The sequence below is a fragment of the Ailuropoda melanoleuca genome, chromosome 14 (genome assembly GCF_002007445.2).
Source record: "Ailuropoda melanoleuca isolate Jingjing chromosome 14, ASM200744v2, whole genome shotgun sequence".
In the NCBI taxonomy this organism is placed as follows: Eukaryota; Metazoa; Chordata; class Mammalia; order Carnivora; family Ursidae; genus Ailuropoda; species Ailuropoda melanoleuca.
The window spans coordinates 7,282,184-7,309,102 of record NC_048231.1 but is presented as its reverse complement, the minus strand read 5'-3'; the positions used below and the strand labels follow the sequence as shown (position 1 = coordinate 7,309,102).

General features: G+C 45.5%; 1 protein-coding gene across 5 annotated transcripts; it reads left to right on the top strand.

The window, feature by feature from the left end:
- On the top strand, positions 1-24,676 carry MAX (MYC associated factor X). Of its 5 annotated transcripts, none has more exons than XM_011217707.3 (5): positions 1-265; positions 995-1,021; positions 8,517-8,624; positions 21,752-21,881; positions 23,144-24,676. In XM_011217707.3, exons 1-5 carry the CDS (start codon positions 230-232, stop codon positions 23,329-23,331), a joined length of 489 nt encoding a protein of 162 aa, XP_011216009.2. In that variant the 5' UTR covers positions 1-229; the 3' UTR covers positions 23,332-24,676. The 5 variants fall into 5 exon arrangements, with proteins under 5 accessions (XP_011216009.2, XP_011216021.2, XP_002914193.1 ...); XM_002914147.4 differs by having other exon boundaries at positions 6-265; positions 21,758-21,881; XM_011217719.3 differs by lacking the exon at positions 995-1,021.
- The last annotated feature ends 2,243 nt before the right edge of the window (positions 24,677-26,919 follow it).

Below are 26,919 nucleotides of genomic sequence, written 5' to 3'. Positions count from 1 at the left end.
CCGACCGGGCGTGCGTGCCGCCGTTGATCCGGTGCTGCAGTGAGGAGGTGGTTCTCGCCTGTGTTGTGTGTGTGTGTGTGTGTGTGAGTGAGAGAGCGAGTGAGTGAGTGAGTGAGTGAGTGTGTGTGTGGGGGGACTCGGCTTGTTGTTGTCGGTGACTTCCCCCTCCCCTCTACCCCTCCCCCTTTCCCCGCCGCCGCTGCAGTGGCCGCTCCTTGGGCCGTAGGAAATGAGCGATAACGATGACATCGAGGTGGAGAGCGACGTGAGTCCCGGGGCTTCTTCCTTCCCGTGAGGGTTGTCAGGCGGGGACAGCGGCCGGGGCTCTCAGCGGGGCGACGGCGGCAGGGGGCCGGGCAGCCACCTCCTCCTTCCCCTTCCCCCCCTCGGCTGGGACCGCCTCCGTCGCGCTCCCGGCTCGCTCCCCTCCGGGCTCCTAGTCGGAGCGGCCTTCTGGGACTGGAGGTGGGGTGGAGACACGCGGCCTTTGGGACCCCCACCTCCCCCGGTGGAGGACGGTGCTGCGGCCTCCGGCTCCCACCCTATCCCACTCAGGATCCGGGGGACTGGGACGGGGTGCCCCCGGGTTCCCATTGTCCGGATCCCGGGGAAGGGGACGACGCTCAGGACCTGCCCCCTCGGTCTGCAATCACCCTCTTCCCGTGACCCGCGGATCCTGGGGGGTTGAGGGAGGGCGGAGAGGGAGTGGGAGTGCCCAGATGCCCCGAGCTGGGTGCGAGGGGAGGAGACAGTGCTCTGAACCCCCTCCGGCCAGAGTCGGATCCCGGAAGGAGGGGCGGCGCTCGGGACCCCCCTGCCCAGCTACCGGATCCCGCTGGGGGGAAGGGGGCGTGGGGTGGGGAGGGAGAGAGGGGGGTCGGGCTGACTCCCCACCCGCCGCTTCCTCCGCCGCCGGCATTTTCTTTCTTATTATTGAATGTGAAGTGTAAAAATAACTTCTATATTTTCTATTTTTTTTTCTCTCTTATTCCAGGAAGAGCAACCGAGGTTTCAATCTGCGGTACGTCTCCTACTCTCCATTTCATTTTCATTTCCGTTCAGTTCTAGTCCTTTTTGGGGTCAGAGAGAAAAAGAGATTGTTCTATTATTCTTAATACTGTAGTAAACTCTCCTGTTAACCGCTAAGGTGAGGCGGGGCCTTGTTCTGGGATTCTAGGTGGGGGGTGGTGGGTTTGCAAATCTCCTCATTCTAGACTCTCAGGTGATAAGTTTCAGTGCTGTAGGTGAGTGAAAGGAGCTGTCTGCAAAGAAATGAATCGTTCTGTAGTTTCCAGGTGGGGGATCTAGCTGTCACTATGTAAGCGTAAAATGAGAAATGTCATTCTGAAGTAAACTATTATTTCGGGGCAAAGTAGTCAGATTTACTTTGGAACAAGCAGGCTCTAAACCATATATGCGTAGTTGTGTGAAGCTGAAGCCACATGCAGAAATTCATCTTTAACCAGAAGTCATGTGGTCATGTGACTGCTGTAGACCTATAGAATCTGGCACAACCTGGTATTATTCTGATACAAAAATCAGAAATGTAAAGGAACCAAAGGTTGAATATGAAAGTGTCACAAACAGCTTATTCTGGTCTATTTGAGTTGAAGGAGAGGTATTAAAAAAATAGGAAAATTGTTGAGGAGAAGTGGCATCGCAGAGATTTGCTAAAAGGTGGTGGTTGACACCATACAATGTTATCAGTGATTTCTCAGGGTTTTGATATTAATGTTCTCAGTAGATGGTTCTGTGGATTTAGACTGACGCTAATCTCATGCCTTTCCAGTCGGACAGTACTGTGGATGTTCCATGAATAGATTAGAAAAAGAAAAAAAGAATAGACACAAAATAAATCAGAGTCAGAGAAAGGAAGAGAAGTACATCAGAGTTTCTAACACTTGACAGATGGGAACGGTACGAAGTTTGTGGAATGGGGGTCAAAATTCAGATGCCTCTGGGGGGCCCAGGCAGTAAGATCGTCAGGAATAAAGAGCAGAGGTGAGGACGGGGTTCTGGATTGCACATGTCTCTTCTGAAAAGGCAGCCACTAAACTCCAGTGGGTTGTTGTTATGTGGGAGTAAGGGCTCACTGTTGCCAGATCTTCCTATTTTTAAAGAAAGTTTAGAAATCCAGATTTTTATGTTATTTTTCTGATTTTTGAAATGATGTGTGGGACAACCAAGTTGTTTGGGAACTTGTTAGAATATGCAGGATGCCACTTTGATAGCTCTGATATCCCAGGATAAAAGCAAGTCCTCCTCCTTGTTCCTGCTCTTCATTAGAGCAAGCAAAGTTTCTGCAGGTTGTCCAAGCAGATAGGCATTAAGAAAAAATGTTGTTTGTTGACAGCTGATATTTTCTGTAAAATCTGGAGTATGCAGTTGTTCCAGAGGGTTTTTAAAATTATCCCTGGGTAATAATCACTAAAAAGAGTTTGTTTTGTTTTATTTTTCCTTGAAATATTGTCAGACACTTACCTTTATGCATGTATTTGGAAATCCAGTTCTTTTTTCTGGTCACTCTGATCCTTAATAATGTGAATGTGGAGTTTCATGTTTGGGATCCAGTCTATTTAAAACACTCCCCCCCCCCCCCCCCCCCCCCCNCCCCCCCCCCCCCCCCCCCCGCAAGTCTCCAGTTATAAAATGTGCCTCAGGGCTTGATCAGGATTGGAGGATAGGGATTGGTTAGGCCTTCTTTGCAGAATCATTATTTGACTTGGAATTACATTGGCTTTCCAGTGAGAGAAAGTTTTCTTTGTGAAAGTTTGGCTTACAGTTCTTGAAAGCTTTCTGCTTTTCAAAATATCCATCCACATGGGTATTGATGTAAATTGCTTTATTAAATTATTAAAATGTTTCCACTCTCCTAGAATGCTAATGTCATTGTTTTTTCTAGATATTTTCAGTTTGGTGTTAAGGTGCCTAGGATTTTTCTCTTCAATTTGGGGAGGTGGGCAGTGGGAATGGATTTGACCCTCTGTTTTTAATTTGACACGTCTACTTGCTGAGACTTTTAAATATTACCTGGCACAAAATAATCACAGTAGCACAGAGAGAAGAAGCAATAGATAAATTTTATAGTACATCAAACAATTACTGTGAAAAGTAAGGTAAAAAGGATTTTGGGGTTTTTCTTTTCCTCTGAATACGTCAGTTTATTTCCTGCCATTTAGTGTAGATAATAAATATATTTTTTAAAATTCGGGGGAGACTGTTCTTAAGCTGGTATTAATTCAGAAAAGGATGTGGACTGAACGAGTATTTAGGACTATAGAAGACCTTTTAAAAAGTTATTTGAGAAAGGTTCTGTGGGCCTAATGGAAAAAGAGGCCCTCATTTGTGTTTTATACTGTTACTACAGTAGGTACAGCCTTGCTGTGTGAGAAACGTAAGATTCTCAGCAAGGACAGTTAGGAAGTGAGGCTAACTATAACAGAAAGTGAAACTGATTCGACGAACATTTTTTTCTGTTGCCTCATTGCAAACGGAAAACAGTTTTTCCAGTGACCAATAAGTTTTATTGAAGGAAATAATCCCAAACAGTATTTTTATTACTGAATTTTATACACCTCACAATCCCACCGATGCTACATTACTATTTTTTGGCGGGAAGAGGTTACATTTTAAAGATAATTTTCAGGGACAGGTATGTTTCATACAGAGTGATCCTTTTGTTTTATTGGTGTTTGGGAAATTCCTTTGGGGAAAAATGAAAGTATATGAGAAATGTAGGGTTGGTGTGTTAGGAGGGAAACCCAAAGCCTTTTTCAGCATCTTATCCTCCATATCAGCTGAATACGTTGCAGTTATAGTGTATGTTGGGGGTGTGAAAACAGATTGGTGCAGTTTCACTGGGGGACGTTCCTCATAGGAAATATTTTTAACTTCTCAGAGCTCTTCTTTAGGAATTGTAATCTATGTAGAAGGGAATGAGCTTGGTCGCCTCTGAGATTGGAATTTCCTCAGGAAACGACTGTCTGTTTTACCTGGAATTGGTTGCGTCTCAGAAGTGCTGCACGCTGCATGTACTTTGTGCGTGCTTCAGAATGTCAGCAGTGATGCAGAGATGCCAGGGTTGCTTCCTAAATATGCCTGTTTGTTAGAGGAAAGGGTGATCTTATGTTTTAAAGTTCTTTTTCAAGATGCCCGTAATGGGGAATTAGTTGATCACGGAATCCAGCTTGGTTTTCAATTAAAATTACATGATCGAGGCATTTTTACTCTCTTAAATGGCTATGGTTTGACAGCATATTTGGATCATAGCATTCCCAAGTTCTTTCAGGCACCAAATGATACTAAAAAAAAAAAGCCTCAAAAACACATGTATTTAGTAGATGTTAGAAATACATAGCAGGCAGTCCGCTTCCAGCAGGACAGGTGTTGGAAAGCTGAAATTTATATCTTTTATTAAGGACCTTCTTGAGTTTCTCATCCTAGCTGCCTGTTATTTCAAGTTGCAATTTTCATGTTGATTAAAATGAATAAAGTTGCTTAGAAATTCAGCTTTATTTATCCTATCTGCTTGCCATCAGAAGTAATGAATAGATCTTTTCTGTTGAGAATTTTGAACTTGTGTATTTTCCGTGTTTGTGTTTAATAAGAATAGCTTATTAATAATAAGCAACACTCTTCTCTAAAATTCAACCTTTGAAATCCTTAAAGGCAGTAGATGTTTAGTGGTATAGGCTGAGCATTTTTAATATGGGACTTTAGATTCTCCTTATAGATGGCATTAGATGTCAAGTAGCCTGAAAGAAATATCATTTTTCTGGAGAAAGAACCTTGTGCGTCCTTGAATAATGGAGCATTTATTTCCCTATGCTATTTTCCTACCTAGAACTTGCAGGAAACAAGGCTGCTAACTGATGTAATGCCTTGAATGAAGATGCATTCTCTATGCAATAAGTTGGAAGGAAATAATTTAAAGAGATTCCCCTCAATTTTGAACAGACCTCCTTAGCTTGAATATCCTCCTGCCGGTTTAGCAACGTCTTGGCTAATAAAATAATGCTTGCTTTCAACATATAACAACACTTAAGATACACATGCTTGTTAGTGGCAGAGGTGGACAAATTTTAGGTGAAGATTTGTGCTCTGGCTGCCAGTGTGGAAAGTTTGGTGGAAATAAAACTGAGAGGCTGAGTACAAACCTTGGCAGAGACGTCAAAGCTGGAAGCGATTTGGTACTGGAGTTCCTGTTGAGCATCTGTGGGCCTCTTCAGTATCACACAGCCCTTCAGGATTTCTGTTAGCCTGGGATGCCCTGCAGGAAGGGCTGTTTGGCAGAAACTCCAAATTGAGTGAAGTTGAAGAGTGGCAGCATCCAGCCACTGCTCCTATAGGATGTAAAGAGGGAGGTATTTGGGGGCCTGCTGTGCAGCCCAGGAATACCTCTGCGGTCTCCTAGAATTTGTTTGGTACCACTTGTTTTCATTATCTAACATCTTTCTCAGTACAGGCGACAGAAAGCTGGCTAATTTCTGAGTTGAGCTTTATTTGTCTAAGACACACAGTTCTTTAGCCCTTCCCCATGGCCCCCCCCCGCTTTTTAACTAGTTTTGAGTTTGTGGGAGTATCTCGGATGCTTTACACTGCATGTCTTTACCCTGTTTTTCATTCTCAACTCTGAAATCTTGGCCCTTTCAAAAAGGGTTGCCAGCAAGTGAAGACCGTTAACAAAGCAGTGATAAGCCTGGCAACTGGCCCTCCATTTAGATGATTTGAAGTGGGGGACAGGAGAGCATTATTATCGGGCTGGATGGATCTCTGTGGTTTGGAAATGTTTCCCAAACAGAATTCTCAGCTTTGTGTAAAGGTTTTTCATCTGCTCTTTCAAGCCACTAGAGGTATCATTTAGTATAGAGTTGCCTGGAGTTCGGCATGTTAGTTCTGCATATTTTTAACTTGCTCTTTCAAATGAGGCCTAGGGAGGAGAAAATACATCATTGCCATTGTCTCGGAGAGCTTTGAAATTGACTCTGGTTAAGAGTAGCAGCTTGGGGATGGACATGGCAGCAGGGATTGGTCTAAGATTCTACTCTTCTGCTAGTTAAATCGGGCCTGGAACCACCACAGAAATTCCATCCACTACCTCGAGAACAACAGTCCCCAGCCCAGGCTTTCTACCAGGCAGTGGACTGCTGCCTTTCCTTGTTGAGCCAACTTCTCAAACTTGGCTGGCTCCCCAGATGAGAAGCCAAGATTTCTACTGATGGTCCACAGCCAAGTTCACTTAACAATCCTCTAACCGAAAGACTTGTCCGTTTGCGTCCTTTCAGGGCTCAGTGAATGGGAAGGGGGTAGTGCATTGCGGGGATGATTTTGCTGTTAGATTATACCTAGCTCCACCCTCTAGTGCAGGCCTGAGTGAAACCAACTCCAACTTGATTCTAACTTTTTGAGATTTCCAGGACTCTCCCAGAAAGAAAACAGACAATTAGGATTTTATTTGTATCAACAAGAGGAATTGTGGGTAACTCTCCTGTCACTGCTTCTGTGCACAGCTCTTAAGCTGGGAGGAGGGCCAGGAATCAGGGTGATTTAGTAGACAGGAGTATCTTGGGCTGTTGCTGGAGACCAAAGCTAGGCAATTAATTTGCATGTAAATAAACCGTCCTTGGAGTATGTAGCAAACAATGGAGAGGAAGGTAGATGCCAAATGCCATCTCCACCTTCTCAGTGCTCTAGGTGTAGTCCAGGTTAGAGCTCAGCCCACCTTACCTGTGGAGGTGACTAGAGGGGACAGTAAGTTAGGAAAGGACTAGGTACTTAAATATCCTTAATTCCTTCTAGTTATTTCATACTGCTGTTAGAAGGCATTGACATTCTTGTTCTAATGCTGTGTGATACAGCGCATATCCCTCTAGCCTCAAGTTATCTGGTGTCCAAACTTGATTGTTCCCTCAGTTTCCCTATAAATTCCATGTGTCACTGAGTTCAGCAAACACTTTACCATGAATTCAGACTTAACAAGATTAGGAGGGTTTTAGAAGTGCCCGGGCATCTGCCCTCAAAATGAGTTGCTATGCTATGTAGAGCCATGGCTTTGATGGGAACCAGGTGTCCAGTTCAGTAGAGCTGTAGGTGAGGTGTGCTTGAGAGACCAGGAAGTGACTTCAGTTACCACAGCTGCTCCCAGCTGCCTCTTCCTCTCTATAGTCTCAGACTTAGGATTAGATAAGAGAATTTCGAGTCCTTTTATTCCCACAACTCTTGTCTTTATAGATTTTTGTCTGTACATCTTGTCTAGTACAAGGATTCATTTGAGGCATTCTTGTGCTAAGCTGAGTTATTTACTCTTGTTGCTTCATATGTAAAATTCCTGGTTCTCTGGGTAGGTTAAAGCTGCTCAAACTTCCATATACAGACTTGCTCTCTAGGTTAGCTCAGTGCAGCCTTGTATATTCAGGGTAAATTCTCAGAGTATATTATTTTCCATAATTCCCAAAGTGTGGATGCGATAAAAGTTCTTGCTTTAGACTAAGTTAAGCATCTGTGTTCCATTTGGAGGGAAATGCCCTTTTTTTGGGGGATCTGCTGAAGCTCTCTCGCAGTGCTCTCCAGCATTCTTTTTTGCCTGCAGCCAGAGTATTTTGCCGCTGCTGATTTGTCACCAGTCTTGTCGCCAGTCTTCGCCCTTCTCCAGCTGATAGTTCTTTGTGATGCTAAGTAGGACAGGATAAAGACTTTGGTCCGTGGGTATTTAGATACTGCCAGATAAACTTGACCTGCCACAGGTGCCTGAGGAAATTTATTCAGAGCACGTGGGTGTCAGATGATTTGCTATCTAAGAACAACCTTTCTGGCACAGTGTGTGTGAGGGGAAGCCCTTGGCAGGATAGCACCGTGGATCCGCTTTAAAAAAGCAGGAGCTCAGAATGTGGTTGGTGTCTTTATCAGCTCTGTCATAATCTCAGATTCATGGCATCTGGGTTTTCTAGAGGTTTTAGTTTCTATTGTGGAATTTGGTAAAGCAGGTCTTAAATTAGTCCCTTTTAGCAAGGAGGAGACCAGAGCAGACTCATGGTGATGGGATTCACATGGAGAGAAACACTGCACCAGTGACCTTACTCCTTTCCTGGACACCCACCATGGGGAGTCTTTTACAGTGGGGGTGATCACATTTTATAAAGGGGCCCCCTAGAGCTTTTCCCTGGTCACTTCCCAACCATGGACTGGCGGCTGTTCTGTCACATACGTAAGTTGTGGGGGAAGACTGATGTTGCAGGAGAATTACACTTTGTCCCTGTGAATAACTTTTATTTTACTTATGCATGAGCTGGATGCATCGAGCTACTTTGGATGTTCCTGTCGCAAGCCTTGCTCACCCCTTTCTCCCCCTTTAGCAGATCCTAATTCTGGAGACTCCTAACTGCCCACCTCGACAAATCCTTCCCAGCCCAATCGCCAGGGACAGCGCTGACAGCATATACTTCCAGGCTATTCCCCACCCACCTATACCAAGCAAAAGGAGTGACATTGCTAATGTGCCTTTTCTCCCATTCTTCTAGGCTGACAAACGGGCTCATCATAATGCACTGGAACGAAAACGTAGGGACCACATCAAAGACAGCTTTCACAGTTTGCGGGACTCAGTCCCATCACTCCAAGGAGAGAAGGTGAGTTTATTGAGAAAGCTGATGGCCACCACTAATTTGAAACTTGCTGGGGGGCTTACCAGGGCACTCATCTGTCTGGAGAGAAATGGAATCAGAGATATTCCAGTTATGTGATTTCCCTCATTTTTGATTCTTTGGGGTGTCATTACACACCTACTTTGTTCTTAACAAATAATGACAGATGTGATGGAGCTGCTTTTAAGACATTAGTAGGAGTTATCCTTTAAAATGAGAATTATTTATAATAAATTACTCATTCAGGAAATGGTTAGAACTACACAGTACAGAGAACAGTCCATAGAAGTTTGGGATAACATGAAGGATTTTTGAAGTCAGTGATTCCCTAGACCTCCATGAGAATTTCTTTCGTATGGTTCGAAGTTAGTACTTATTTTAAATGAGACCTCTCAGGGAATGTGTGTGAACCAACCTGGACACCGATGATCTTCCAGTTCCAACAGCTGTTATTTTAAGGCATATAAAGAGCATTTTAAGCTGTGGGACAAAAGACTTAAGGAAGGATAGATGTTCATATGAAATAGAAAAAAATAATTGGTCTTTGCTTCCCTCCGCCCCACTGATGGCCTTCCAGAAACTAATATTTTCCCTAGAGAGGTAGGCACCAGCTGTTTCTACATTTGAAAAACAAAGTTGGAAGCTTTGAGTAAAAAGCCTATGTATGGGTTAGGGTCACTTCTTGGACTTTGGAGAAAACATCTGTTTGCACAGTTATATCCTTAACATAGAATGTAGCCAGCTGCTCTCCACAGCAGTCCAGAGGTATGAATGGCAGACTGGAAAGAGGACCTGTGTTTTTTTTATTCAGTGATCCAGTGTTTAAAGGCACCTATTTTTAAGAAAAATCATTGCTCTGAGGTACACTTTGAATGACTCTCCTGATTTAGCTCTCTGGATGGGGGTCCTGAGTTTGTTTGGTTATCCAGAATCAAATTTAGAACCATTATAGTTTCACTTTGTTTATACTGCCTGTCTAGTAAATCATGTGCTTTATACCTTATCTAAGGTGTGGCTGAAGCATGGAGTAGGTCTGACCTTCATGAAAAAAACAAAACAGGCCATGTGAATACCTAGTATTGCAAAACCAGAATTTGCCATGGGTTAGGCCTTCTTAGTGTGAACTTGGTTTAGTGGCCTTGAACTAAGGTGCTTACCCAGAATAACAACATTCCTGGGCACAGCACTCTTGAAATCTTTATGATGGAGAGACAGACTCATCCTTTTAGAGTACCCACATGCAGAGGATTATCTCTTGTGCTTGTCTGAGCTGTTGACAGTGCTTATCCATATGCCTTGGTATCAGTTAAAACAGCTTTGGTGAACTAAAAGGACAGAGCTCCCTTAAGTCTCAAATCTGACCAGGAGTGGCACCAAGGCAGTGTTTCCCAAGAGGTGGCCTGTGGCTCACTCCCTTCGGATTCACTACTGACTGTCATTCTGGAGGCAGGCCCGGGGATTTATATTTATAACAAGCAGTCAGGTGATTCTTAGGCATTCTTAAGTTGGAGAACACTTTGGGAGAAGCTCGTCATAGGAGCTCAACTATACCTTTTTCCTTATCCACCATATTTTGCATTGCCATAACGTTCTTCTTTAAGTCCTTAAAATCACAGTATCCTAAATCCTGTTGTCGCCTTTCTTCAAGGAAGTTGACAGTTTACATTTGGTAGCCTTACAAACTGAATAGTTTGTCATTTGTTGTGGCCCATTCATTTATTCAGTCACTCCATTCATCAAATTTTTTTTGAGGGTCTGCTGCATGCCAGGAGCTGTTCTAGATACTAGGGAAACAGCAGGGAACAAGCCACACAAGCAGAGGCTCTTATTCTGGTGAGGAAAGAGAGAAAGTGAACTAATAACATTATGTATATATAGCATGTCAGATAAGTGCTATGGAGAAAATTAAACAGGGAAGGAAGGGTTGTAGTTTTCAGTAGGGCAGAGAAGAAAACTCACTGGCAAGGCAACATTTGAACAAAGGTTTGAAGGAAGTGAAAGGAAGAACCAGGCATCTGTCTGGTGATAAGCATTCCAGGCCAAGGGAAGACAAGTGTAATAGCCCAAAGGCAGAACCTGGGAGCATCGCTGGGCTGTCAAGAACAGAGGCCAGGGTGGCTGGGGTGGAATGAGTGAAGGGACTGGGGTGGAAAATGAGGTCACAGAAGTAGCAAGACTAGGGGAGAGGAGTGGTCGAGGGGCCAGGTTATCTAGAGCCCATTAAAAAAACCCTAGTGTGGGAATTGACCAGGTGCCTTTCTCATCTCAGAATCCTGTTCTGTGTTATAATCCAGATATTTCACACTAAGCACGAATAAAGTCACACTGAGCCCCTTCCACCTGAATTCCACCATCTGCATGATTTTTCTTGTCTGCCAGCATTGTTTCACGGATGCTGGAGGGAGTCTAACAGAAAGAATATTTTTCCTCTCAGTCTAACCAGTGCTCACTAAATGTTGCAATTTTTTAAAAATATGGTATTTGAACCGAAGGAAATTGGCTAATTCTTGATTTGTATTGCAGTAATTAAGGTTGCAACATTATGTAAATAATTGTGAGTTTGGAGGAGCTCAGATCCAGTTCTTGCAGGGAAGGCCTCCAGTCTCTTTTGCTTTGAGCATCTGTAGTTCCAGCTGACTTCTCACTTAATATCTGAATTACCTATCACACATATTCTAAGCTTTTTGATTTTTAAAGCAAAACCAATACTGGGTGAATTGGATCCTAACCAAGAGTGAGGGATACTTGTATAAAAAAAAAAAGTTTTAAATGTGAGACCCGGACTCTGTCCTCTGTTTTCTTTATTTTTATTGTAACATAAGCATTATAAAAAGTGGTCACCTTTTGCATAGTAAAAAAAAAAAAAAAAAAAATCACCAACATCTCTGTTGCAACGTAAAAGTATAAGTACAACGATTCTGTGAGGTTTTATACTAATAGAATTGGACATTTGCTATTACTGCTGTTCCTGCCATCATTACTGTATCAGAGATGAGGAAGCAAGCTTGAGATCGTGATCCCCATCTGTAGCAGGACAGGGACGAGAACGCAGGCCTGCCAATCGCTGAGGTCAATCTTTCTACCACCCTGGAGGGGTAAACAACTTGAGGATATTTGAAGACATCTTGCTTAAATACTTATATCTTTACATTGGGAGCTTCCCCTAGGTAGAACCAGTAATCTTGGCAATATGTCATACCGGGGCTATTATTACTAGAATACTCCCTCCTGAAGTGGCATACATAGGTGACACTAAAGTTCAGACAGTTGAGGATCATTTAAAGTCTGTAAATTTTTCTAAGCCCACATAGCTTCTCTGAGAAATAGACCATTTTGGTTGGTGGTCCATTTGGGTTTTGCCATAGGTCCCAGTGTTAGCAAGTAGACTCTTGAACTCTCCTGAGTCTCTTATTTCGGATGTGGTTCTTCCACTGGACATCCCATGGGGAAAGATGGGGTAGAAATAGAACCATCAGCCGGTCAACCAGAAAAAGGGAGTAAGGGCAAGAACAACTTTTCTTAGGGTGCTTGGGTGGCTCCGTCGGTTAAGCATGTGCCTTCACCTTAGGTCATGATCCTGGGGTCCTGGGATCGAGCCCCACGTCAGGTTCCCTGCTCAGCGGGGAGCCTGCTTCTCGCTCTCCCTCTGCCGCTCCCCCTGCTCATTCTCTCTCTCAAATAAATAACATCTCTAAGAAAAAAAAAACAACTGTTCTGCAGGAAGACATTACTCTTTTTTTTTTTTTTAGCAGAATTATTATTTGTTTTAAGGGTGCTAGTTTGGGTCCTAGGGAGTGTTGCCCAATGTCTTGCTGGCACTGAGCTCATCCTGTTTATTTGGGTTCAAGACCTGGTAACCAGCCCATCAGCTTGCCTTCACATGGGGATGTCATTCTGCCCACTGCTCCATAAGTTAGCCCTAGCATCCAATCTTACTGTCTCCTTAGCATGATTGACTTTAGTGATAAATGTGACAGCATTGCCATTTGTAGCTGTCCAGTGGTTTAGAGAAATTTCTCATCTTTTAAGTCTCTTCCTAAATGCCTGTTTATCTTAATAGTTAATTGCTATCTCAGGCAGTTGTGCTATGGACTTCTCCTTTCTGGATAGAGCTGTGTTAAAAAGAGAGAATATAGAGGTGCCTGGGTGGCTCAGTCGGTTAAGCGGTTAAGTCATGATGCCAACGTCCTGGGATCGAGCCCCACATCAGGCTCCCTGCTCGGCAGGGANCCGGCCCCCCGGCGGGGCGGGGCCCCTGCCTCTCACTCTCCCTCTGCCTGCTATTCCCCCTGCTTGTGCTTGCGCGCACGCATGAGTGCGCTCGCGCTCTGTCAAATAAATAAATAAATAAAACGTTTAATAATATTTTTAAATTTTTTTTTAGTTTTATTTTTTTAAAGATTTTATTTATTTGGCAGAGACAGAGACAGCCAGCGAGAGACAGAACACAAGCAGGGGGAGTGGGAGAGGAAGAAGCAGGCTCATAGCAGAGGAGCCTGATGTGGGGCTTGATCCCATAACGCTGGGATCACGCCCTGAGCCGAAAGCAGACGCTTAACCGCTGTGCCACCCAGGCGCCCCTAAAAATATTTTTTTTAAATAATAAAAAGAGATAATATAACCTAAGATGAAAATAAAACCAGGGTTTCTTCTACTGAGCGTTAAGTTCAGAATTCCTTCCTTTTGAGTGAGAACATGAGGGCATTGCCCCAGTCAGCTCCTACTAAAGACTCTGGCACATGGTAGTTCCCAGTACATAGCTATGGAGTGAGAGCACCAGAGGAAACCGCGGGCTTACTCAGTCCTTGAGCAAAACAGCAACAGCCAATGTGGTTGTGTGCACCTGTTTAATTAAGACCCAAGACCCATGTGAGTACTGTAGTTGTTTAAAAGGTATCATAGACAGTGTCTCCTCTTGAGGGTCTTGTTCTCTTGTTGGGAGAGAGGATTATACCTACCACTTAGCAATAATAAGATAACATGCTGAGCATTAAATAAGAGGTTAAAATACTGAGCTAATCTGTTTCGTTTCCATTTTAAAGCCTGCTTTTCTTAACATGTTAAGGTGTTGATAGCAAATAGGTCCCTTATACCAGGGAACCTGACAATTCTTAGAGCAGAAGGTCAGTCTCCTGTTAAACTCACTCAGCACTGTGACTGGGGCACTTATCCCATTTGTAATTGTACATGTATTTGTGTGGATACTTGCTGACTGTGTGCCCGTCTGCCATACTGCACCATAAGAAGTACCATGAAGGCAGGGAAAACATCTTTTGGTCCTATTTCTTCCCTCAGTGCCTGGCACACAGCAGGGTGTCTTGAGTATTTATTAACTGAAGGCTGGAAGCCCCCATCCTCCTGGCCACGTTGTACTGGGAGATGCTCATCCCGGTGGGCACCTTTTAAGCATGCCGTTCATTCAGCAGCACTGTTTCTGTGTCATGTAGGGGCTGTTGGAGGGATTATCTTTTAAATAAAATGTAAGCCACAGCCCTAACCATTTCACCTTATTACTCATTAAGGTTATTTCCTGGCCAGACTCCAACCTAGGCAGTTATTTTCTTCAAAATTAATTTTTTCAACAGGGCACCTGGGTGGCGCAGCCAGTTAAGTGTTCAACTCTTGGTTTTGGCCCGTATCACGATCTCAGGGTTGTGGGATCAAGCCCTGTGTCTGGCTCCATGCTCACTGTGGAGTCTGCTTGAAATTCCCTCTCCATCTCTGCCCCTCCCGCTCATGCATGCACGTGTGCGTGTGCTCTCTCTCTCTCTCTCTCTGAAAATAAATAAATAAATCTTTTAAAAAAATAATTTTTTCAGAAATTTAATTTTCTACCTTGAATTTGTTGTCCATAGTTGCGCAAGTCTCCATTGAGCCCTGGGTTTAGCAACTGTAAATGTATTGATTTATTGAATTCTTTGTAAACTGTATTTATGTGCTACTGAAAACCTTCCCAAGGCTTTTCAGTGCCCATCAAGGTAAAGACTGGCATTCTGTGCTCTAAATAAGGTACCCACCTTGCCTTCCTGCTGTTTTCTCCACCTTCCCTTACTGTGGAGAGGTGTACACCCTCCTCTGTTTCCCCAAGAATGTCATTTATCAGAGTTCTTTCCTCTTCTCAAGGTCCAACTTCAGCCTTAACCACCCAGAGGACATCAGGGTTTCACAGTGAAAAGACCCACGCACAAGGGCCCCTCAACCCGTGCACTCTTTCCTGCCGGAGTGCCGCCATGTTTCTCCCTGCCTGGGCCTCCCCTGCCAGTCTGTCTCTCTCCTTGCCTGCCTTCAAGGCTCATATCAAACAGTTCACCGCCCAGAGAACCCTGCAATATTGCTCTCCCATCAGTCCCAGCAGGCATGGACTTCATGGGGCCTCTCCTGTGTGTCTATCCCCTGAGGGGTGCACTCCTTGAGGACAAAAGCCTTGTTCATTCTTCTGGAACTCTCTGCAGTGCAGTGCAGAGCAGGGGAGGGCTTACTCCTGTGGAGAGGACTTGAGAGCCAGGAGGCTATTCTAACGCTTTTTCATATTGAGATTTGGAAGGATATCGGATTGTTTCCTAGGCCTTCCCTTAAGTATTTCTTTTTCTTTTTTCCCTGTAGCAAAATTGCAAAAATTTTAGGAAAATGGGAAGAAGAAAATAGTACCCCCTTTCTCTAACACAACTATAACTTTTCCTTTATTCTTAAGATTCTGAGACAAGTGTTGCCCTGTACATGTTTAATGTGAGCCACAAATGCATTTTAAATTTTCTAGTTGACATAGTAAAAAAGTAAAATAACAGATGAGGTCAATTCTAATAATATGTTTTATTTAACTTAATATGCAAAAATAAGTATGACTTCAACGAAATCCCATGTATTTTATACTTAATAGCACAGCTTAACTCAGTGTAGTCACATTTCAAGTGCTTATTAATAAGCCATTTGGACAACGGTGCAATTCAGACTTATCTCCCCACTCCACACCCCATGTTAATATGGCTAAAATTGGGTGTCGTCTTACAGTGTGTATCAAAAGAAACTTGCCTCCTTTTTTTTTTTTCTCCCCCGAAAAGCTGCTGTTGCTAAATTCATGGAATAATGGATGGAGTCTAAGAACCAAGGAAATGATGGTATTGTCAATCTGTAAATTCCCTTCTGATTTCTTTGTATACATGCTTTACATGGGTGAAATGTTACAGCTTGTTGTTATCACAGAAGATGCTTTTTGCCCAACTGATAGAGTGTTCATATTCAGTCATTAGGCATGTTTCTGTTGGCCAGTTACGTTGTTCCCGGTTTTTAATTATATGAGAAATGTGGTGATAACCATCTTGGTGTAGGTGACAGTTTCCATAGAACAGATTCCTATAAGTTGGATTGTTGGGTCTAGCAGTAAGAACATCTGGTTTTTGCTGTGTGTTGCCAATATGCTTTCCAAGATGATTGTTTTCATGTCTTCATTCTTTCATTTCTTATTTTTTAAAGTAAATGCTAAAGACTAGTCTTTTTTTTAATCAATTAATTAACATATAGTGTATTATTAGTTTCAGAGATATAGTTCAGTGATTCATCAGTTGCAAATAACACCCAGTGCTCATTATATCAAGTGTCCTCCTTAATACTCATCACCCAGTTACCCGTCCCCCCATCCACCTCCCCTCCAGCAACTCTCAGTTTGTTTTCTGTAGTTATGAGAGTCTCTTATGGTTTGTCTCTCTGATTTCATCTTATTTTATTTTTCCCTCCCTTCCTCTATGATCCTCTGTTTTGTTTCTTAAATTTCTACATATGAGTGAAATCATGCAATATTAGTAAAGACTAGTCTTGACAGTGTGTTTTAAGAGTTTCAATTTTACCATTATTGGAAGTTTTTTGGAGAGGGGGAACTAATTTAGTAGGCAAAAGGTAGAAATTGATTTTGTATTTTGTTTATTGTGAGATTAAATCCTTTTCCACATGTTTGTTTACTAGTTGTATGTCCTCTTTGGGGAACTGTGTGCCTCTCTCCTTCATGAGTAAATGTCACACCTTCATTTCAAACTACCTAGAGCACACAAAAAAAGAATACAAGGTTCGAAGCATGATTTGTGTTGACCCTTAAACAAATGTCTGACTCCTGGCTTTAAGCCCCTTAAAGGGCATGATTACTACCTTCCTGTAGTAATCAATAAAATGGCCCTTCAGGCTGGGGAGGGCCTGCCAGCAGGAAGCTTTAAGGGGCCATGTGGCTGTGCTGGCTCTGACCCCCCAGCCTTCCAGCCTCCCTTATTGGTGTTGATGGGGGTTCCATTTTGGAATGAACTATTGTAATGTAGACAAAGATTTATTGTGCAAATTCTTTAATTTTTATTTTCAGAAGCTGGCTTATTTAAATGGAACTATGTCGGCTTTGCCCTAGCTTTCTCTTTAACTTAATATGTATAAAAGCTTGTGCAGGTTTCAGAAAATAATGGCTTTATGTTTCCTTAAAATATGTAGTGCAAAACAGATGTCAGTTCGTGAGGCAGGCAGTGGTTCTGTTTTCATTCCCCAGAATATGGCGTTTTGGTTCTTGGGGGAACAAGGCAGTGGTAACATCAGCTTGGTAGGATCTGGTTTTAACAGTGAGGAGGAAGAGTGACATATGGCCTAGGTGATTACTTCTCGAGTTAGGGTAGGACCCTAGGGAACAGCAGTGGGGCTCCTACCGTGAACATTCTGGTGCTATTGTTCTCTTCCTTACCTCTGTCCACCTGCTTTCTAAAACAAATCCAGATTACTGTAATAAGATTTACATCTCCAGAAACGTGTGGAACTCTTGCCTTATGTAAAAAAATTTTGAGAGCTACTACCTTAAGTGGGATTTAGTAACCTTGAATTTTATCCTAACATCAGCGTTAACTACTTCAAGATTCATTTGGGGCCCTAAGAAGGTTCTAATTAGAATCAAAGTCTTGGGCTTGGGTCCTTTTGTGACCTATGTCCTGTTTCTTGCTACAGCGCATGAGGTGGGTGCCCTGTGTTCCTGAGTACAGCTCCGTTCAAGTGGGTGCCTCTGGGGGCTGGGTTGGCCCTTGCCTCTGTCTCCTTGTTGCTGTGGGCAGGAGTGCCACCATGCAAGCAGCAGTGGCACGAGCCCGAGACGGGACGGGAACCTGCTGGGCACCTCAGCCGCACCACCCTGGGTCTTCTCCTGTGTCCATTTTGGTTGTGCCCTTGTTGGGTAATGAAGCCACCAGCACTGTTGGGAGCCGGCGTCTGCCCTCCCCTGGGGCCGGGGTCAGTCCATTCTCCCACACTGTGCTTTTTCTGTTTGCTGCTTCTCTGCTAGAAGCCTGTTTGGTTTTTACCTGTCTTTAAAAGGAAAAGAAAAACAATCTTCCTTCAATGGCTGCTGTTATTGCAAGCTACTTTTTTCTCATTTCTCACTTTTTCAACGTAAATCTAAAAAAACTAGTCTTCAGCTTCAGCTCATCCCTACGCTCATTACCTGTGCAAGGATGATTTACCTAAACTCTGACTACTCCAGGGAAACAGTCCTTACCTGGCTCTTCATTGACATCTTGTAGACGAATCCTGTGATTCTTTCATTGTCCTTTCCCTCCTGCTCAGACTCTTCTCTCTATGACAACACTGTCAGTGCGTTGCTGTTGATCTTTTCCACAGCTTCCTCTGTGCTCCCAAAGTAGAGGTGTCCTGGAGGCTTGGGTTCAAATCCTGACTCTACTACCTACTAGAAAGCAAGTTAGAGCTCTGTGCCTCAGTTTCCTTGTTTATAAAATAGGGGCAGTAATACATCAGAAGGCTGTATGAAGCTATCTGGCATTTAATAAGTACCCAGTAGGTGTCAGCTGCTGCCGTCACTGTCCTCGTCGTCATTCGTGTTGCCGTAACGCGGCCGTGTCTTTGAACAGGACCTGGGCAAGGCTGTCCAGGAACTTCTGCATCACTCCCAGAGGTGAGGAGGAGCCGGAAGAGTCACTTCTCGTTAACTCACACTGCTGTGTAAGAGGCCCAGTGCCTCTTTGGTCCCCTTAGCCACAGTGTGTGCTCTCTCAAGGCCGTGGTGGTTTCTTCTCAGAAAGGCAGAATCAGAATTAGTGCCTCCTGATTGTAAAAACTAGCAGGAAGAAAATTATCCAGGTCCTTACTAGGTATCCAAAGTCAACAGTCTACACAGTGCATTTCAGAAGACAGAAACCGAAAGCCCAGGGTCATTCCATAGTCCATGCCATAAAGCCTGGGGCCCCTCCACAGTCCGAGCCATAAAGACCAAAGTTCTTGTCTGTTTACTGTTCACATAGTAGAAACTCCTAAAGGCACGGAAAGGCCTGCCCACACCTTAATCCTGTGGCTGGGCACATGATCTCATATGATTTGGAAAGCCAGGAAGAGGGGATTTTAGATGTCTAGCATTTTCTAGTTTGAACAGTTTGCTTTCACCCCTACCCCCCAACCTCTGGACTAGGCACACATGTAAATTTGGGGGAATTCTGTATTTTGTGCTCTAATTTTTTTCTTGTTGGATTTTACTTGGTGAGTACTCAAAGTAGGGCAAAATAAAGTTAATTTTGAACCATTCTTTTGGACTTGCTAAGGGGTGGCCTGGGATGCTTGTGCTCTCAGCAGGGGACGGAGGAAGGGCTGTGCTTAGCCTTCTGGAAGCCTTGTGCTGGGTTTATACCAATCCAGCCTTGTTTGGGGACCTCTGTGTTCTGAGCATCTGTGAATTGTATCTTCATCTGAAAACTGCCCTGAAATGGAAACTTCCACCACTTGCAGGATCATTTTACCTCTTTGGTTTGTTATGCTATGCTCTCTGCTCACTTTCACTTCATGGTTTCCTGTATAACTATGTGAAGAAGAAACTGGCAGCACACGGGCTGCTCCTCAGTGTGGTCGTTCGTTAAGAAGAGTCATCACTGAACATTTGCAGTCTTACTGTTTTTCCCTTGTCCCAGCTGCAAGTGAGTTGTTAAGTAAGAGCTAGTGTTGCTTTCTCGGAACTGTTAGTTGAAAAAAATAGGCAAACTTAAAGAGAGACTGGGGTGAAAATATGCATAGCAGCTAGATCATTGATGGGGTGCATAGGGTTTGGAGGGCTAGGTGGCGTCTGAGAGAATTTCTAGTCAGAAAAGAAAGAGCCGTGGAGAGAAAAATTAGGTATGAGGTCACAGAGCCCAGAACGCACCTGTCTCGTGGGTGCCTAAACTCTTCCTCACCACTCTGCCACGGATCCTGCAGTGCTTTAAATCCCATCGCTAGTGTCCAGAGAAGCAGAGTATTTTCATTAGTCCTTTCTAATTATGTGCCCCTTTTTTTTCCATTTTATCCCCTAATAATTACATCCTAGTAAGTTCCCGTCAGCAGAAATGGGAAACAGCGTCTGAAGTAGCCTTGCAGCTAGGGTTGCCAGCCCCCGTTGCTAGGTACTCTCATTCTTCCTACGGCAGCTGACCGACTCAAGAAACATACCCGGCTCAGTCTCCACCCTCGTACCCCTGCTGTGCTACTCTCCCTGCCCAGAGTGACCCTTTCCCACAGATGTCACCTCAGCCTAACGTGTGTGTCCGTGCATGCGCACACACACACACACAGCCAAGGCCAATGCCTGGCACACAGTAGGTAATCACCCCTGCCAGAAACCGTCTTTCCCGTGGCCTTTCTAATCTGTACTACTCGAGTTACACTTGTTGGTGCTGCCCTGTGATTTGTCTGTGTATAGATATATTTATCTCCTCAGCTAGATAGTAAGTAAGCTTCTGGGCCAAAGAAGCCATGACTAATACATTTTGTCTCCCCACAGTGTCTGCTCAGTACCTTGCACATAATTTGCAGCAGATAAAAATGGTTAAATATGAACAGTTTCCTTTTGAGGAAATTGCCTTAAGCATGCTATAAGAGGAAAGCCTGCAAGTTCTAGTCCTTGTGAGGACTGGTGAATAAATCCAGGCCTTGCAAACTTCTCTGATATACAGCCCAGCCTGAGGTATGTAAGTTGAGATTGTCAGGATTTAATACAAGTGGACTTAGTTTTGCTATCCTGAGTGTAGATGTTTTCTTTGCCATTTGACCCTGTTGTGTTCTGGTTGGTTAGGACCCGCTAGGATTGTAACGCAGAACTGTCCAGCACTGCCCCACCGTGAGTAGGAAGCTTTGCTACTACTGCTTAGAGGCCTCAGTGGCGTGGATGCCACACTCAGCTTCTAGACTACCCTGCCTTGGGTGTCAGTCCTCTGGGCTTTGTACCATTCTGCCAGTTTGGCTGGTTAGCTGCCTGGCTATGAGTAACTCTGGCCACATTTGCAACCTGGAGGGACTCTTTCAGGCATATGGGACCTCCAGGGGCAGAGTAACCTGACATCCATTTTAATGGCTTATCAACTTGTTCCTCTCACAGGGCAGTGCCTAGGCTGCCCATGGCCATGGTAAAGGTGTGGTTGCTTCCTGAAATGGCCCAATCTCCTGCCCTTCCTGTGTTGACATCAAGCTCGGACAGCTTTCACTAAAGTCTCTTCAGCCAGGAAGGCTGAAATAATGACACAGCAGCATGGCTCAGTTGGAAATAGTTAATGCAGTCAGGGTTCGCCTGAAATCTGGGGACCTGGATAAAAAGCTTTACGCCTACTCCGTGTCTGGAGCTGGCTCCCCCCGAGATCTTGCTCTTGTCTCTCTGGCCCAGCTGCCCGTGTCTTTCCCTAGCAGAGGGTGGGTAGGGTAGCGTAAGCTCTCAGTTAAGTACTCCCTTAATGTTTTCAAGCGTAGCCAGGCTGAAGACTTGACAGCAACCTAAAGAACCAAAGGGGGTGGGAGGAGTACAAGTTCAGGGGTCAGGTGGCTCCAAGTTTGAATCCACGCTCTGCCACTAGCTAGCGGGTGACTGAACAAACCAGTCAAGTTCTCTGAGCCTCAGGTTCGTGGTGGAGCTGCCCTCAGAGCGTGCTGCTGTGAGGTAAGCCGTGTAAAGCTTGGACACCTTAACTGGCACAAAGAAGGCTCTCGGCAGCAGTTACTCGGTTTCCTCAGCCAGCCCTGTCCCGCCTCACCCTCCTGCTTCCATTCCCCCAGGATACTCTTGCAGAAAGGCGTGGTTTCCTCACTGCTGGGACTAGGTCTTTATTTTGTTCCCTTTGCTTTTTCTCCTATTGCAACAGGCATCCCGGGCCCAAATCCTAGACAAAGCCACAGAGTACATCCAGTATATGCGAAGGAAAAACCACACACACCAGCAAGATATTGATGACCTCAAGCGGCAGAATGCTCTTCTGGAGCAGCAAGGTGAGCCCCTGGGCTGGTGGGGCCGCTGGCCCTGCTGTGCTCCGGCCAGGTCAGCGCTTCGCACCTGGGCCTGCAGAGTCAGAACCAGTTACGGAGCGTGTGCTCATAAGCAGCTGCGGCCCTGCTTCTTGGGCCTGAATAGTTGAGTGTTAGAACCATCCTGAGGAAGGACCTGAGCCGCCAGTGAGGGAACAGTAGAGTCTAGGGGTTGGACATTTGGAGACTTTTTTTCTGACCTGATCTCTCCCCTTCTTGGGGCTCAGGTGCTCTGCCTGCAGTAGGGGTCACACCTGGCATCAGGTGTCTCAAAAGAGCTTTGAGGTCCTTGGATTGGAGTGTGCTGTGTAAGTACCAGAAACTCCAGACGTTCAGGGACAGTGAGCCCTCCCCATTGTCAATGGTAGTCCAATCAGGGCAGCCTATGGGCCAGGCCCATGCTGTTCTCCAATGCTCACACCCGCCTTTTCCTACAACCACAGGGGAAAGCGAGAGCTGATCAAGTTCTTTGTTCCTGGGGAATTCACTTCTCTTCCTCCCTCATGGAAGATGCAAGTAAAAGGAAATGCAAGTAACCACCTGGGTTAGAACACCTCAAATAAAATAAAATAAAATAAGATAAAATAAACGGGTTGACCTTCCAGGCTCAAGATGAGCTGAACCCCAAGGGACGGGCAGCGGGAGGCGGCAGCGGGTTGTTACTGGGCCGAGCAGCCTGCATGTAGGGGCTATGTATCGAAAGGCCCAGGTATTCTGTGTGTATTGGTGACTTGCTTCCAAGTGTCCAGCTTGTCTTTCCAAGTGGATCTTGTACAAGAGAGCTAAGCCAAAACTTTTCTTTGGCTGACACATCCGATGTCATCCTTTCCTGCTGTTGTGTGGCCTTCACACCCTTGTGGAGCCTGGCATGACCAGACCAGCTTCTCCTCTGTCATTGCACTGCTGGGTCCCACCGGGAGCTTGTGCTCCTGTCTCTACACTCAGCTTCCATGGCAGGATGGTGACATCACAAGCCTTCTCTTTAGGGTTGGGTGGCATTGCAGAGTGGCTGGCCATGTCCACCGGGCCCCCGGGTCTGGCTGGGAAGGGAGGAGGGAAATGAAGCGTGTGGGTGGAACAGCCATCAGAAGGGCATTACTTCCGAGCCACCCTGAGCCTCAGGGGCCAGCAAGCCCTTCGGAAGAACAGGCTGGACCCTGAGCTGAGACTTGGTTACTCCCCCAGTCTCCAGAAGGCTGTAACCCGCTTGCTTGGTTGCCTTTCAGTCCGTGCACTGGAGAAGGCGAGGTCGAGTGCCCAACTGCAGACCAACTACCCCTCCTCAGACAACAGCCTCTACACCAACGCCAAGGGCAGCACCATCTCTGCCTTCGATGGAGGCTCAGACTCCAGCTCGGAGTCGGAGCCCGAAGAGCCCCAAAGCAGGAAGAAGCTCCGGATGGAGGCCAGCTAAGCTCCGCGGGGCAGGCCAGCAATACAAACTGTCTGTCTCCTCCATCGCCCCATCCTCCTTTCAGTTCGTCCCTAGAACCCTCACAACCGTTTAAGAGACTCTTTTTTTTTCCTCTTTCTTTCTATCCTTTTTTTTTTTTTTTTTTTAATTTTATTTTTACGTAGAAGCTCTTGGACAACAGCTCTCGTCTCCTTCCCCATTTCCACAATTTTTGTTTTTTAACGTTTCCCTTCAGGGGTTCCCTGTCCCCACCAGGAATTTTTAAACCAAAACACCCCAACTTGGCAGCTTTTTCTGTGGAGGACAGACGGCCGGCCGGACCTCTGAGCACATGGTGTCCTGACCAGCCACCAGCTCCTCCAGCCCTGCCGGGCACTTGCCCGGAGGACTCCTGCCCCTCCCAGGCCTTTCCTCCCAGGCCACCCTCACCTCCGTTTGATAGACTTTGTGAATCTGTGGACTGCTCTACTTTAAGAAGATGATCGGTTTGGAGTAATCAGAATTAATCCCCCTTCTTTTTAAGGATTTTTTTTTTTTCTAAAAAGCTATTTATCGCTCCTATTAAAAGACCAGATCCTTGAAGAAGTCTGTGGTATAAAAACAAGTGGGGACAGAGTTGCAGCACAGTCTTTGGCCTGTTTGACTCCTGCTTCTCTCAGCCAGCCTTAGGGAGGGCCGTGTGACGCTCGTGTGGTATGTGTGGGGGGCATCGGGCAGCAGTGAAATGGTAGCCGCCGAGGGGTGGTAGGGGGTGGGACAAGGAGGGAGGATCGGGTCGGGGAGAGGTTTTGTATTGAGGGCCAGTGATGATGTTTTGATATTTATTTCCTGCTACTGAAATTTGAATCTGAGTGAATTGTCCCTATTTCTGATGATGTCGGTATTGCAAAGCGACAGATTCATAAAGTAATGATCAAATCTTCCTTTCTTTCCGTGTGTATTTCTAAGAAATAGAGCCAACTGATTTTGTATGTAAATACCAAGAGCAATTTACCTGGTACTAAACCCACCCCCCAGTGCGGACCCTTCCCCACCCTCACCCCACTACTCCCGTTCCACCTGTTCTGGAACCTGTTCCCGTCGTGTGGATCCAGCCCTGGTCCTGGCTGCAGTCAGCAGATCCCAGTGAAGGGTTTTGTGTGTTTAGGCCTCATTTCTTTGTCTTTTTCCTACTCCGTTCCTGGCATTTGCTGATTTCTAGCGTGTACTCTGTAGTCCCAGTCCGTGTTTGATTCCATTCCATGGAAATAAAAAGTATGTTGTACATACTGCCTAAGAATTGTCTTGCAAGTTAAGGCTTTCCCCTTTACTATAAGACTATAAATAAAAACTTATTTTATCCTTCTTGGTGGTGGTGTCTTCTTGCCCTTGCAGAGGCCAGGATGGTTAAGGGAAGAGCCCTGTGGAGGCCATAGGCCCATGGGGAAAGCGGAGAGAAGGGCAGAGGTCACTTACGTGGGCTTGCAGAATCTGGCGCTCCTGAAAGTCACAGCAACCCCCTTCTTGTTGTGAGGGCTCAACTCAGCTGAGCAGGCCAGGGGGTGGGTAAGCCAGTGGTGGTGACTTTGTTCATTGGATAGTAGCTTTTAAAGATCCAGGGCAACATTTCTAGAGACAGTTCCTGCTAAATAAGTGACCCTGGGAGAATTGGTAGCCCAGAGCTGGGTTTGGGTTTCTCCTGGTAATGAATGTCCAATTCAGAGGTGACTGGTGGTCTCTAGGTCCTTGAGTTTCTAGAGAGTTCCACCACAGTGAGAGGAGACAGCAGAGCTGCCAGGGGCTGGAGGTAAAGGAGGCTCGTTCAACAGCATCACATTAGCTCCACTTGGCCTAGGGACCAACACTAGCCTGAACTTGTTTCACCTTGAAAGGAAGAGAATTTATGGCCACAGCACAGCTCAGCTTTGGTTTTCCTGTCTGGCTGACAGGAAACATTGCTATTCCTAGACCAAGGGAGGGAGTGAAGTTAAATCCGCCCCTTGATTTGTCCCTCCCTCTAGAGTGGTAGTGCTTGGGCACCTGTCAACTAGATGTCAAGTTCAGAGTATCTGTTTTTGGTTAATGGGAGTTGATAGGTAGGCCGTGTTTCTACAACAGGCAGTTTGGAACACGATCAAACCAAATCCCCAAAACCATGATTGCAATTAGGAAAACAAGGATGCTGGGAGAACAGCATCCCATTTATTAAAGGCACTCTTTTCCAAGACAGGAAAGAGACAAGAATAAGAAAATGGGAAAGAAATCAGGCGATTTAATAAGCCCTCAAGTTCACATGCCTTCCTCTTTTTTGTTGCCCTTTTACTATATCTCTTTGTATGTCTGGCCTTAATTATAAATCTCCTACACAGTTGGCTCGAAAGGGGTGGGCCTTAGGAGCAAGCTGCAGGTGAAGCCGTGTTTTTGAGGTGGAAGGAGTGTGCAGCTGGGCGCGCGGGAGGCGGGGAATGGGGAGAAGGACAGTCGAGCCGGCACAAGGATAGGGAATGTCCCTGAGAGCCAGCCCCAGCTCCAAGATACTGGCTGGACAGGGCCTTGAGTTTTAGGGTTCTCAAAATTTGAAAAAACCAGGAAGAAAAGGGCCCCGGTAGGAGGCTACCGGTTCCTGGGAAGATCTGAACCACCTGACTACATGCTGTGGCATGGGGAGCAGCTGCCTGGAATGGAAAAGAAGGTAGGAGACCCAAGCTGGAGGTTGTGCTCGCTGAAGGGGACAAATGAAAGTCAAGGCTGAGTTCCTTCTGGTCTGTCTAGGAAGCCAAGGTATGCATCCCCCGGGACACCGAAGTCTGACCACCCTGGGTGGCTTTCACAGCGAGTCGCTGCACTGTGGCAGGCAGCACAAAGCCACGAAACCTGGTGATGTGCTGGGTCACAGCAGCAGGTGGCCTCACCGAGCGTCCTGTAGAAAGCCACCTCTCTCTTTTGCAATGGTAAGCTTGATATTTTCCTACCTTTACGATTGCCCCAAGTCCAAGGGTATTTTAAATGGCCTGGGTTTTGTAATTCCTGATGGGTGGATCCCATAGGTCAAGCAGCTACAGGTTCAGCAAAGAATTAGCTCGCAGAGCTATCGTCTTAGCTGCGAAAAGTTTGAAAAGCAAGACTAAGTAGATGAGGGGAGATGGAGCCCCGACCTGGGACTGAAGAAAGCAGAATTCTGTTTCTAATAATAGAGTGTTTTACGCTTGGGTCTGAAGTCAGACTGCCTGAGTTCAAAATCCTGGCTCTGTCAGTGGCTGCTCATCTCGGGGGAGCCACCTGTCCAGCCTCAGTGTCCTCATCCATAAAACGAGGGTAATAATAGTACTAGCCTCGTAAGGCGGCTGGGAGGGTTAAATGAAATAATGCTTATAATGTGCTTGACCTCAGGCCCTAGTGAGCACCCAGGTGCCGGCTGTCATTATCTTTACAAAGCACGTGACCAGGGCTGACCAGAAGATGGAAAAATCCAGCTCCTGCAACCAGTCTTCCCCGGAGTATGTGAGGGCAGACATCTCGGTGTCCCACAAATGCTTCCCACCCCTACGATGTGCCCCATCTTTACAAGGCAAGCTGAATAAAGAGACAGCAAGGGGACCCCAGGACTGA

Excerpts from the sequence above, each read along its gene's own strand:
- MAX (XM_011217707.3), top strand. The coding sequence starts at position 230 with ATGAGCGATAACGATGACATCGAGGTGGAGAGCGAC. Across the intron at positions 8,625-21,751 it reads CATCACTCCAAGGAGAGAAG|CAACAGGCATCCCGGGCCCA; the intron begins GTGAGTTTATTG and ends TTTCTCCTATTG. Across the intron at positions 21,882-23,143 it reads TGCTCTTCTGGAGCAGCAAG|TCCGTGCACTGGAGAAGGCG; the intron begins GTGAGCCCCTGG and ends GTTGCCTTTCAG.